At 42.9% G+C, this 12,125-nt stretch overlaps 2 protein-coding genes across 8 annotated transcripts; both read right to left on the reverse strand.

Moving 5' to 3' along the window:
- Positions 1-199: 199 nt before the first annotated feature.
- cnn (phosphodiesterase 4D interacting protein centrosomin) lies at positions 200-12,112 on the reverse strand. Of its 7 annotated transcripts, none has more exons than XM_015174143.3 (8): positions 11,787-12,112; positions 6,203-6,246; positions 5,342-5,712; positions 5,204-5,281; positions 4,915-5,118; positions 3,310-3,498; positions 1,205-3,245; positions 200-1,147 (listed from the first exon to the last, which is right to left on the reverse strand). In XM_015174143.3, the coding sequence occupies exons 1-8, from the start codon at positions 11,978-11,980 to the stop codon at positions 885-887; spliced, it is 3,384 nt and encodes a 1,127-aa protein (XP_015029629.1). In that variant the 5' UTR covers positions 11,981-12,112; the 3' UTR covers positions 200-884. The 7 variants fall into 7 exon arrangements, with proteins under 7 accessions (XP_015029629.1, XP_002048927.1, XP_032293376.1 ...); XM_002048891.4 differs by having other exon boundaries at positions 200-1,144; positions 11,787-12,111; XM_032437485.2 differs by lacking the exon at positions 11,787-12,112 and adding exons at positions 8,605-8,701; positions 10,971-11,188 and having other exon boundaries at positions 200-3,245.
- LOC26531446 (lysozyme 1) lies at positions 6,266-8,568 on the reverse strand. The gene has a single exon (XM_015174847.3). The coding sequence runs from the start codon at positions 7,044-7,046 to the stop codon at positions 6,534-6,536; it is 513 nt and encodes a 170-aa protein (XP_015030333.1). The 5' UTR covers positions 7,047-8,568; the 3' UTR covers positions 6,266-6,533.
- Positions 12,113-12,125: the final 13 nt, after the last annotated feature.

Below are 12,125 nucleotides of genomic sequence, written 5' to 3' on the forward strand. Positions count from 1 at the left end.
ACTGTTAACAGAGCTCTTACCGAAACAGCTGTTTCTAACATAATTGATTACGCTACTTAACAGAAGCCCTACAAGTGCTAAAATCATTTTAGATTCAGGGCCGCAAAGACAAACATCTGGCAACGCCAAATAGAAATACATAAATGTTTTCATTTAAACGACCGACCCGCGAATGCAATAAATACCCATTACGAACCAATTTTTAAAACGAACTACAAATGTATTTTATTCTATTGCATAATGGTACAAAACGCTTAGGTCTATTATCTTTACAGATTATACAAATTGTACAGCAGAAAAATTAATTCAAAACAAATAAATCATAACATTATTTCAATATCCGTTCCAAGTGTTAACTGAAAACGAAAATTCATAGCAAAATTTGGGATAAAAAGAGATTAATATTAATTCAAGCAAAATATTATGTTTAGTCTTTTATTTGTTACAGAACATTTAGATTGATATGGCAAGAAATGGCATTCGGCATCAGGGTTATCCAAGGGTTATTTCTAGCGAGCTATAGGTGTTTATGATACTGTTCAGAATCGGTTAGTAATGCTCTTAATTAACTATGTATTTTAAGGTCATTCAATATGAACGAATGTGTGTATGTGTGACTGGTTAACTTAATACCAGTTAGGTGCAGTTGGTGGAAACTTGCATTTTGTTACATATACATTATATATATTTTTATTATACACAGTCTTTTTTTAAAAAAATGCAAGTATTAATAACTCGTTGCTTTCGTGCCTTATATACAGACATTTACAAGAACATTTAAAAGAAACAAGAAAATTGGTAAAAATGAAAGAGGAAATTGTAAGAAATGAATGGTATTTGTGAGTCCACCTGATGATGATAATCAAATCAAATCAAATCAATTGTTATAACACATTCTCCATATTTGAGCGAACATTTCGCAGTACATTGTGCGTCTTAAGTATTTGATTTTTAATGTCCTTTTCGACTTGCGCTTTAGCTTTGTTAACCACACGTAACTTTTCATAGGTGTCTTCAAATGCGCGCTTGGTGCGTATTAGTTTACGCCGTAAATCGGCATTTTCTTGCTCTACCTTGGCGCAGTCGTGGATGGGCGGCAACTCCCCAGCGCTCGATGCAACAGCCTCTGTGTCGGGTGAAAGGTCTGCTGTCACAGAGAAATCTTCTTTATTTTTGTACAGCATTGCGCGCTTCACACACTTACCCTCCTTCTCGTCCAAAATATCAGCAACTTGGTTCGAATTATGCCCACCTAGCTCCACCGTTTTAAGCAAGGTGCGCTGCGCATTGGATAGCTCGACGCTCAGGACACGACCAGTATCACTCTCTATGCCCAGATCCGGCGAGGGATTATTAATGCGGCCAGCTCTCTGGTGAGCCACACGCAGCGGCACCTCCTCGGACGTGTAGCCGGACTGGTAGACATCGCTGGGCTGTGGGCACTGATGCTGTCGTTGCTCCTCCTGCAGCTGTGCTAGTTGCACTTTAAGCTCTTCCAGCCGTTTCTCCAGCTGCAATTTGTCATTGTAGGCCTTGGTACGCTCCATGATAGCCTTGGAAGCCTGCAGCGTGCTTTCATCCAATTCTTTTTTAAGCGAACGCGCCGCCAACTCATTCTCAACGAGCGTCTGCTTCAGCTCTTTTTCGTTGTCCTGATAGAACTCTAGCGAACGTTGCACGTCGACCAGCTGGCTCTTAAGCTCCTCATGCTTGGACACCGCAATCCAGTCGCGTTCCAATGCCTCCTGCTGCAGACGCTGCTGTGCCTCGAAACGTTGTGACGCCTCCAACTTGAATTGCGCCAGCTCGTTGCGTGCTTCAGCGAGCGCTGTCTTATGTTCATTTTCCATTTCCAGTATTTTCTTTTGGGCTTCCTGCAGCTCAAGCTCTGAGATTTGTGCATCCGCCTGCAGCGTATTGTGCAACATTTGCAGCTGTTCCAACTGCTGCGTCTTGAGTTCAATACGAGATTGCAACTCGGCAATTTCCTGATCATCTTGGCTGCCGATCGCACGCAGATCCGCGTGCAGCGCCTCGTTTTGTGCACGGAGCTGTTCCAGCTGTTGGGTTAACTCAATGACACGCAGCTGCTCCTGCTTGAAGCGGTTATCCGCGTCCACCAGTTGACATTGGGCCTGCAGTATGCGCTCGTCCCGCTGGGCTATTAGAGCCTCCAGCTGGCTGATACGCTCGCTGTGGCGACTGCGCTCCTGCTTAAGCGTATTGGCCGAACATGCGTGACCCTCACTATCCGATTCGCTCAGATGTTGCTCGCCCACCATGCTGTTCGAGGTGTCTTCCAGACCGATACGCGCCAAAGATACCTTACGATCGGGCTCGGACCAGGCTTCCGATTCGCTTTGATTGTCTGGCTGTTGTTGCGGCAGGGGCAGTGAGCGTCGCTCTTTTCGCTCTGATTTCAACGCCTTGTTCTCCGTCTTTGCTCCCTGCAGGTCTTCGTGCGAATTGTACGTATGATTGCACTCATCCGCCTCGGTGTACAATATTTCCGAGAGTTTGCTAAGTTGCGCGAGACTCTGATCAGCAAGGGAAACGCCAGTTATAGACAGTGTCATGTTTAAGCTCTTGGACAAGTCTAAGCTGCGATCCACCGCGCGGCGCATAGCATGCCGACGATCCGCTGCCAACACGCCCAGCACGTCCTTGTGCTTGAGCAGCGAATTGAGGAAGCCAGCTAGCTCTTCCAAACGATTGGTCAGCACGCTGCATACATCCGCGCACTCCAGACGCCACTTGTTGGCATTCTCCACATCCAACTCCATGGTTTGTACCTCCTGACGCAGTTGTGCAATAAGTTCGCTGTCCTGCTGCGCACCATCCAGACGCTGCAGCAGCACATCAACCTTGCGCTGAAGCAATTTGTTGCGTTTGAGAGCTTTAGCGAATTCTGCCTCCGAAAAGGATTGCTGGGAATCGGCGCCAACTGTGGAATCCTCGCCAGAATGTTCCACGGACTGTTGCTGCTGCTGATGACTGCTGCTGACCAACTTAGTTAGGCGCTCAACTTCGCGATTCTTCTCCCACAGCTCCTTGTTGACGAGATTCTGCAAATTGGCCGTCTTCTTTTTAACATCCGCCTGCAGCTGCTTGATTAGCTCATCCTGATCCGCAATTTGTTTTTCATAGCGCTGCTTTAGGCTGCGCGAAATATCCACGGCACAGGACTCGCTGTCGCTCAGCGAATGCAACCGTTTGCCAGGCGAGGACTCTGCGCCTGATTTACTCTGTAGAAAAATACATGTTATTTATTTATGGCCTTTAAGGCATCTAGTTGGCATTTCTATTTACCGTCTGCGCCTGCTGCTGCTGCTGTTTCATTCGGTTGATTTCCTTCTCTTGGCTGCTCAGTTTCTGCATCAGCTTCTGAATGGTGCGACAGGCCTGTTCGTGTACTCGCTCCCTTTCAGCCAGTTTCTCCTCGGCGTCCTGCAGCTCACAGATCTTGTCGGCCAATTGTGTGCGCAGCTCTTGATGGGGCTGAAAGTATATTTAATTATAAAGATTATAAGCCGACTGACTCATTGTAAAAGCTGCTGCTTAAGCACACACTCAAATTGAAAGGTTGACATGTTTCCACCTATGGTAGAAAATCGTTGGAACTGATTTTCAAATATAAACGCTTAAAAACCATCTGATATCGATCTCTGCACATCTCAAATTATGCCCACTATTTTTTGTTATTTTTATTTTAATTACATTTGTAAGTATTTAATAACGAGAAATTTTTGCATAACTACCAGCGAATATGTTGACACTCTATGCTAACAATGTTGAACTCGACATAAATAGAAACAAAATTGCGACGGCCGGCGTATGGTGTGTATATTCTCATCAGATCATCAGAGCGAATAGTGCACTGTCCAGTTGAGCCATGCTGCATTTCAGAGACAAGGTAGACATCAGCACGGTGGCCGGAGCAGGCAGACACAGTGATGCGCGCCTCTGTCTGGAAACACAGAATGTCGCATTGCAGTACAGTGCAGCTATTTGGCAAGGTAGGAACATCAGTTTGGATGGTGCGTGGAGCACCAGCACCATCGGCACAGCAGCTCACGCAATCCATTGAACGGCGGCAACGAATAGTTGTAAAAGGCCGTGCTAGGTGCGGCAACGGATAATGGCATTGGTACTGCCCTGCAATGCTGCGGATCGGGGAGGGGATTGAGTTGATATACACCACAGAATTTTTGGTCAAATGGTTCACCTCTGGCATTGAGAAATATAAACGCCTGACGTGACTGGCGCCGGAGAGATCCTGATTGCCAAGCAATACGCTGATCGCTGAAAAGTTGGAACGATGCGAACAACTGCTGGCACAACTTTGAAAACAACTTTGAAATTTATCAAAACGCATCGGCTGTACAATGGCAATCCGCTCCAAGCAATGCAGTCTATCCGTATATTGCAATTTATTGCTCAGATCCTGATAGAATTGCTTTTCGCGTCGCACCATATCAACCTCGCAGCTCTGTTTTCTAATGACGCTCTCGTATTCAAGAAGCCGTAGATATAGACGCCTGTGCGCAAGGTCCTTATCACTGATCAGGTCCTTGTTTGCGGAAAGTTTCGATTAGGTATCACACCGTTTTCCTGCTCGTCGCACATACTACTTACTTCCATCACATTTATTGTCTTGCGCTGAACGTTCAATATGGTCACCGCCTCGACTACCCACATATTCTTGCGCTGGATTTCTTGCTCGGCGTCTTTTAGCTCCCTGAGTAGACGTTCACTTCCCGCTAGGGAGGCGCTTAAATCGAGCTTCTGGCGACTTATCGTTTGCTAAGAGTTCAAACCACTTATCAATCCTCATCTCACGTGGCTTCCACCAGGTCCGAAAACCAATTCACCCACACACTATGATTTATATACACTACAATCTAATTTACTTACATTTGCTAGCTGCTCGATTTCCGTCTGCTTTTCAAGCTGCTCAACCAATTTGGCATTTTTAATTGCCAGCTCCTCAATCTTGGCTTCGCATGCCACCAGCGTCTCCTGGCGTTCGGCTAGATCATTTGTCAAGAGCTCCTGCTGACGCCTAGACTCCGTCTCCCGCAAATCGGCCTCGAGCAGTTCGTTCTCCAACTTAAGCACCTGTTAAGGGCGAAATTCACATTAATATAATTATATACAATTGAATTTTTAGCTAACATCAAGGCGCAACGTGACTAAGACTAACCTCTGCTTCCAAAGTCTTCAATTTTTCAGCATTCAGCGTATCAATCGACTTTTTGGTTGCCTTCTGCGTGGCGGCTGCCTGCTCCAAGAGAAATCGTGAATTCCCTTTCAATTTATAATGGAAAATTATAAGACTTACCTCTAACTGATTTATGTATTGCTGCATTTGCTCAATCATCGCCTGACTTTCCATGTCTGCCTTCTTTTGCATCTCCTCGTGCTGTGATATAGCTCGAGCCGCATCCTTTAAGAGTTCGGTCTTCTCTTCCACTCGCTTCCGTAGTATTTCGATTTCAATTTTGGAATCTATGAGCTGCTTGGAGGGGGACTCGGCGACATTTTTGCCGCCACGTGCGCCATGCTGACCCTCCTCCATAAAGTAAATTCGCAGCTTCAAATTGAAGTTCTCCTTGCGCAATGTCGACATCTGCTCCTCTAGCTCGCGCACGGACCGACCCTGCATCGGCGAATGAATACCTCCCGGTGCACGCGCTGCATCGAAGCTGGTATCTACAAAAAGACAGAGAAATATCGTTAATTGAATCTAGCAACTTGTCTCAAACCCATGAATCGTTTGTATAACCATCAAACATGCGTAAGCCATTTGTCGTGGATGTCCGTGGCGAGACCGCTGATAGTATGCCGTTTTTGCCCATTCCGGCAATAAATAAAAAAATATATAAAAGGAAACTGAGTGACTGACTTGCATATAGTATTTACGGGTGTGTTTCCAAACTAAACTCTAATAAAATAGATGTGTGTGTTGACATAATACACACGGACAAGTAGCTTAGACAAGCCCAATAAATAGTTGCCCCAAAATGTCAAAAGAAAAGTTGGACAGAAAATCCAGAACGAAAACATGATACCCTCAAAACATAGTCTAGTCGATACGCTTGTAAAACTAACTTGATAGTCTCTGCTGGAATTGTGATTGTGTGCCAGGGTATTTCACATTCGGCAGCTAAAAAAGAAATGTTATTTTTTCTTCTATACTTACATGAATTTTCCATGGTTACATCGTGAATACCGCCGGGACTTGTGCTGCAAATAAGAAACCATCAAACCAAATTAGAACTAGAAAACACGTAGCAGGAGGTATTACAAGAGGAATAAAAATAAATTCAACTTTATTCAATCAAATGAATTCAATACGAATATCAAAAAACCGACTGGATCGGTTAACAAGTGAAAGCGTCGTGATGATTGTTAGAAAAACAATTGGCTCGGGCAACGCCGGGTAACACCAGCTAGTACTTTAATATATATCGTCTAGAACTTTACAATAAATGTTGTCTATTGGCAGTGATCAATCGACACGAAATAGGTGCTTAATCCATTTCCGTTACGACAGTCGTGATTTCTATTTCCGGATCAGGCGTCAGAGTCGTTTCTGTGGTTTCCGGTTGGAAACAGTTTTCGGCGTCCGAGAGGGTTCCATTGCAGAACTCCTCGTAGACAGACCAGGCCGTCCAACCCTGCTGCTTCTTGATAAGCCGGGCACAGTGCACAGCCGTTGTGATATTATCGCTCAAGAGCTCTGTGCAGTTCACATTGCAGCCATTGAAGGCGTGGTAGGGCGTTGCCTTTGGGGGCGCACACCAGAAGCGATCGCTGATCTGAAAGAGACCATAGTCCCTCGAGCCATCCGAGTTGCCCTGTCCGACAACGTGTGTGTTGAAGCGACTCTCGAACTCGGCTATGCACAGCCATTGGCCAAGTTCCGTCTTGGGCACGTCCAATATATAAAGCTGTCCGGCCAAATCGCAAGGCGTCAGACGTATCGCCAATATGGGCGATAGCACCAGCAGGCACATCCACATGCCCAGGGCGAACTTATCCATTTTAACTATTTTTACTACTATGAGCGACAGTTATCCGGCCAGCTTTCAAGCACGATTTAACTGAGCAACCAGCTGGATAAGTCACAACACCTGTATTCCACGGCGTGCAGTAGAGGTGGTCGGTCAAGCCGTGACGGTCTAAATCAACACGAAACAAACATATTTCGGCCGATTCCATGCAATTCATGATATCTTATGTTCTATTGCCACAATACAAGTTCCTACACTTTACGGCTCTGCGCCCTAAACACAATTTCAAATATTTTCTAGCCCTTTAGGGCTTACACATTTGCATTCACTTTTAAATCACGCAACCATCTCTAGTCTGGAGGTCAATTTAAACAGGTTTGAATTGTTTTAATGCTGCCTCAAGCACCTATTATTAACTGCTAGTTTATCAACATGGCTTGTACATACAAACAAACATATTTGATAAGTCTTATAATAAATCGTATAATATTATAGCTGCTCGACGAAAAGATACCGATTACTAAGCTCTGTACTCGATCATAGGCGGGCTTATATCGCACCTTATGAGATATTGATAAGTGAACAACGAAAAAGTGCAAATGTAAGAGAAGACAACGTGCGAAATTCTGTGAAAGAGAGTGTTAGAGCGACATACGAGTGAGTTTAAGTAGGAGAGAGTAAAAGAGAGTTTGTGCTTGTGGAATGTATCTTTACAAAAGAGCGGACACATCGCCGTTCTATGCGATTTTCATGAACTTAAGCCATTCGTGCAGTTCGAAATGGGTCTCTACGTGCTTTTAAAGCAAAACCCAGCGACATACGCGGGTTTATATCGCACCTTATGAGATATTGATAAGTGAACAACGAAAGAGTGCAAATGTAAGAGAAGACAACGTGCGAAATTCTGTGAAAGAGAGTGTTAGAGCGACATACGAGTGAGTTTAAGTAGAAGAGAGTTAGAGAGAGTTTGTGAAAGATATATTTACAAGAGAGGAATAAGAGACGGGGATGTAAAATTGTGAGTTTAAATGTGCTTGTGGAATATATATTTACAAAAGAGCGGACACATCGCCGTTCTATGCGATTTTCATGAACTTAAGCCATTCGTGCAGTTCGAAATGGGTCTCAACGTGCTTTTAAAGCAAAACCCAGCGACAGATGGTTTCAAATATGCATACATATGACATGCAAATAAGTATCTAGTACATTTATACGAACAGCCGAAAATTTGGACTAGAGTTAAGTGAAGCGTGTAAATTCTGTAGTAGAATAGAAATGGCACACCTAGATGTTTTTTGTTTTTAAACAAATGGAACTTCTGATGTCATTCAAGTCAATTAATGTAAAATGACGACAATCTTTTGAATTCAATAAGCAAATAATTTTTTTAAATAACCCGTCTTGGCATGGCAAGAGGATAGAATTGTTATTAAGGTTTCAAATGCGTAGAAGCAAGCAGAAGCAAGCGCGCTATCTAAACTTGATACAAATGCAGTTTACTTTAGCAAACTGAAAGAAATTCAAAACCCGCGCAATCTAATCTTTAAACATACTACTATATATATTTATTTGACTTAAGGAAACTTACCAAAAAGTGGCCCCAGCTCCAGCACAAACTGAGAACCGTTTAAATGGCGATCTTGGCGATTCATTTGTGTTGATCATAGAGCTTGTGCGATATAGGCCTGCCATTATAATGTTTTTTGATTCTTGGCATTAATATGCAGCTTCAGTTTTAGGTATTCTTCACTCCAGTACATTGAACATACTGACGGTACAAATATGACTTTGATTTAGTTAAAGTCGAAACGAATGCGTCACCTCGTTGTTTGTTTTTACTTTTGCTGTTGTTGTTGTTGTTGTGCTTATCCTAAATAACTTGCGGCACACCAGTCTATAAATGCAACTTCAGTGCAGGTATATAATTACTCTGGGGTTACACACACACACACACACACACACACACTTAGATGTGTATGTGCCACGTCCTATGCGTCGATGAGTCATTGGCGCGCCAACTTTCCGCTGCCAGCCATGGCGCATGTTTTGGGTAGGCAAATGTCCCCGAAATGATGGCGCATCACATCACTCAGGAGCGCCACATAGCTGCACACATGCGTATATATTTATCTGGGAAGGGTATATTTTTGGGGCATCTGCTGCATCCAAGACTACGCTAGATGTGTATCTTGTTTCTTGTTTTTTTTTTGTTTGCTTGCAAATTTGCGAACCGGACCGGACGCAGCACCGGCGACACATGTGGGCCAAGCATTTCACGTGAGGGCCTCTTCAATATGAATTATTTTGGGAATTGAGCAAAAACACAAATACCAAATGCAACTTATGCTGTGAAATAATATTGTTGGCCTGAAACTGTTGCTGTTACGCTTTGTTTTGACCCGACATAGCTATGGTTACAATGGTTTCCAGTGGTAATCAATGGGCACACACAGCTGCCGAACATATGTGCAGATTTTGGAGGAGTAGCCAAGTTCCACTTTTAGCACACAACAGGTGTTCAAATTGTGACCCACATAAGGATGCACATGTGTCTGCAGTTGAAATTTGCAATATAGAACGATTTAGTTACACGGGCTACTGATAAAGGGGCTTAGATAAAGATAAAGTTGCAATTATCCTTCCACACGTGCGTCTGGTGAGAGCGATAAATTGATAGGCATATATATATATAATGGGATCTATGTTGCCTTCTGGTAATGAGTGCTATGTGTTTGCGAGAGAATACTGTAGTTGCAACAGCTGTTGCACGTGCTGTGTCCATGTGCCACATGTGTCCTGTTCGGGAGGCTCACTACCTGAACAATTAGCAAACAGCCGTCAGTGGAACGTATCATATGTCTAACATTTTAAGGTTCTGGAAATAATTAACAACAATTGGCGCCAAAAGACTATGAAAATGCAGTCTAAAAACAATTCCCCGCCCGGGTCCCCCTCCCTATTAGATGGGGCTTGAGGCTAGAGCGTAAACAAGATACTTGATTGTGACGCTTGCCCATAAATGAATGCATCTTCGTGTACAAAACTGAACTCATTTTGAAAAGCCGTGCACTGTGAAAAAACGGATGTACATTTGTGTAACTAAATATGCACATATCGATGTACAGACATTAGAGGGATAAAACTAGCATTAATAAAGAAAACTGTACTCTCAGCTGAATCGTGGTGGTGGTGCAAAGCGCAACTTGAGGGTATTATAACGGCGCACTGCAAGCGGGGTGAGGGGTTCAAACAAAGGTCAAACAGCCGCAAACGTGTGCATATAAACTGAACAACTTGCCACTTAAGTACAAGTACATATATCCTGCTTGTATATACAGTGAAAGCTCCACTAACGGACAGCTTACCTGGGTGAACATCTACAAAAGACGTTTACATTTTGTAAATATTTTTTTTTAAACTCTTTTTGTAATGGAAAAATCCCTAACAAAAAATGAAATTTAAGCGAAAATACTTTAAAATTTGATTTTTTGAATACATAACTAGTTTAGTTTATAATATTAGTTTCAATTTTCAATTTTTTGTGATGTTTTTTTATGTTCAGGACTGAACATCTAGAAGTACGTTCCCTGTAAACATATTTGCTCGATTTATCGAGCATGATAATACGCAGTTATAAATATTATATGTTTGTACATATATCCATAAGATGCTGTGCTATATTTTTCCACTACTAAATTTAGATGCAGCAACAACAACAACAACGACAAAGGAAATCAACAACAAGATGAGGCGCGCACCCGTAATTGCACACACACACACACACACATGCTCATACACACAGTCATGTACATGCATATAGAGACACGTCTGTAATTTATATAAGAATATTGTCTTTTTACACTGTTCGAGAGCATTCATCGAGCATATTCGACAATTTTTATCTACACATATAGCACACAGTGATTAAAAAATAAACATATATATTATTCTCACTTTTGTTGCTGCATACTTGCACATACATATACGCATGTATGTGTACGCGCGGATGTATATATTTATTTGAACGCGAGCCGCAGTGTATGTTTATTTGTTTGCTTGTATGTATTGCGCAAAAAGAAAGACTGATAGGCGTTAAGCGAATCACAATCACAACAAACGAACAAAAATACAATTGAAAATACTAGAATTATGGTTCTCTTCATATACATATGTCTAATTGAACCGAAAGCCAGAATAGTACTGAAAATGCGCATCAAGATAACGTGAGAGAAAACCCCCAAACGGCAAGCATCATCCGTTCATCTCATCCAACCGTATGTTTGTTCGCTCCGCAAGGAAAATGCGCTCAGCAAAACTCACACAAATGCACGGCAGATGTTGCTACTTTTTTCCGGAGCGCGCTCGCCGCTCACCCACCATATGACCAATGCGGCTGTGTTGGGTTTGGCTCTCCCACAAAATGGGGTGGGTAATGTACATACATCATGTGTACATATATTCTCACCAGCGAGTGAGGGGAGTTTATCTGGGACCTGCCGCTGAGCGCGTACGCACAGCATTTGATCTTCTGATGCAGTTTTGCTCACTTTGTGCTCAGATGCGGATGGTTGAATATTGTCATTAGTAAAAAGATATGTGCTGCTTTCATTTTTATGAATCCAAATATAGTTTTGGATCGAAGCCAAAGTGTGCGTTGCACTTGCAAAATTGCACTGCCAAACAGAACTTCAAAGGCGCAACTACAACACACACATAGACACAATAACCGCAAATGTACGCACAATAAGAACATATTTAATTAGTACTCACTCGTCTATGCTGATGCGTTTCGAAAGCGCCTCGGCCAAGTCTTTTAAAACCCTTGGATCGACGTCGGCAGCACCGTTTTCTTCTAGGAAACTGGTCACAGTTTCTATCAATGAAATTTCCTTTAAGGAGGAGGTACAAACGGCGTCACTGTCACAAAAGTCACGCGGCGTTTGTTTGGAATAATCCTGCTCCATTTTTGTTAGCTCGTCTTAATATTCCCAGGCTGTAAATTAATAGAGCTGCTTGAAACTTAACTATTCAAATATTATATTAAACAATTATAAGAATTTAGCGCGCTCGACTCAGATGTTTTTTGGCGTCTGTTTTTTATTGTTATCG

Source organism: Drosophila virilis, chromosome 5 (assembly GCF_030788295.1).
Source record: "Drosophila virilis strain 15010-1051.87 chromosome 5, Dvir_AGI_RSII-ME, whole genome shotgun sequence".
Classification (NCBI taxonomy): Eukaryota; Metazoa; Arthropoda; class Insecta; order Diptera; family Drosophilidae; genus Drosophila; species Drosophila virilis.

Bases quoted from the DNA above. Each gene is read 5' to 3' on its own strand.
- LOC26531446 (XM_015174847.3), bottom strand. From the start codon at position 7,046: ATGGATAAGTTCGCCCTGGGCATGTGGATGTGCCTGCTGGTGCTATCG.
- cnn (XM_032437484.2), bottom strand. From the start codon at position 11,980: ATGGAGCAGGATTATTCCAAACAAACGCCGCGTGACTTTTGTGACAGT. The intron at 6,247-11,786 runs GTGAGTACTAAT...TCTTATTTGCAG, and splicing joins AAACGCATCAGCATAGACGA to CACAAGTCCCGGCGGTATTC. The intron at 3,499-4,914 runs GTAAGTAAATTA...ATATACTTTCAG, and splicing joins AAATCGAGCAGCTAGCAAAT to CCCCATCAAGAGCTGCGCAC.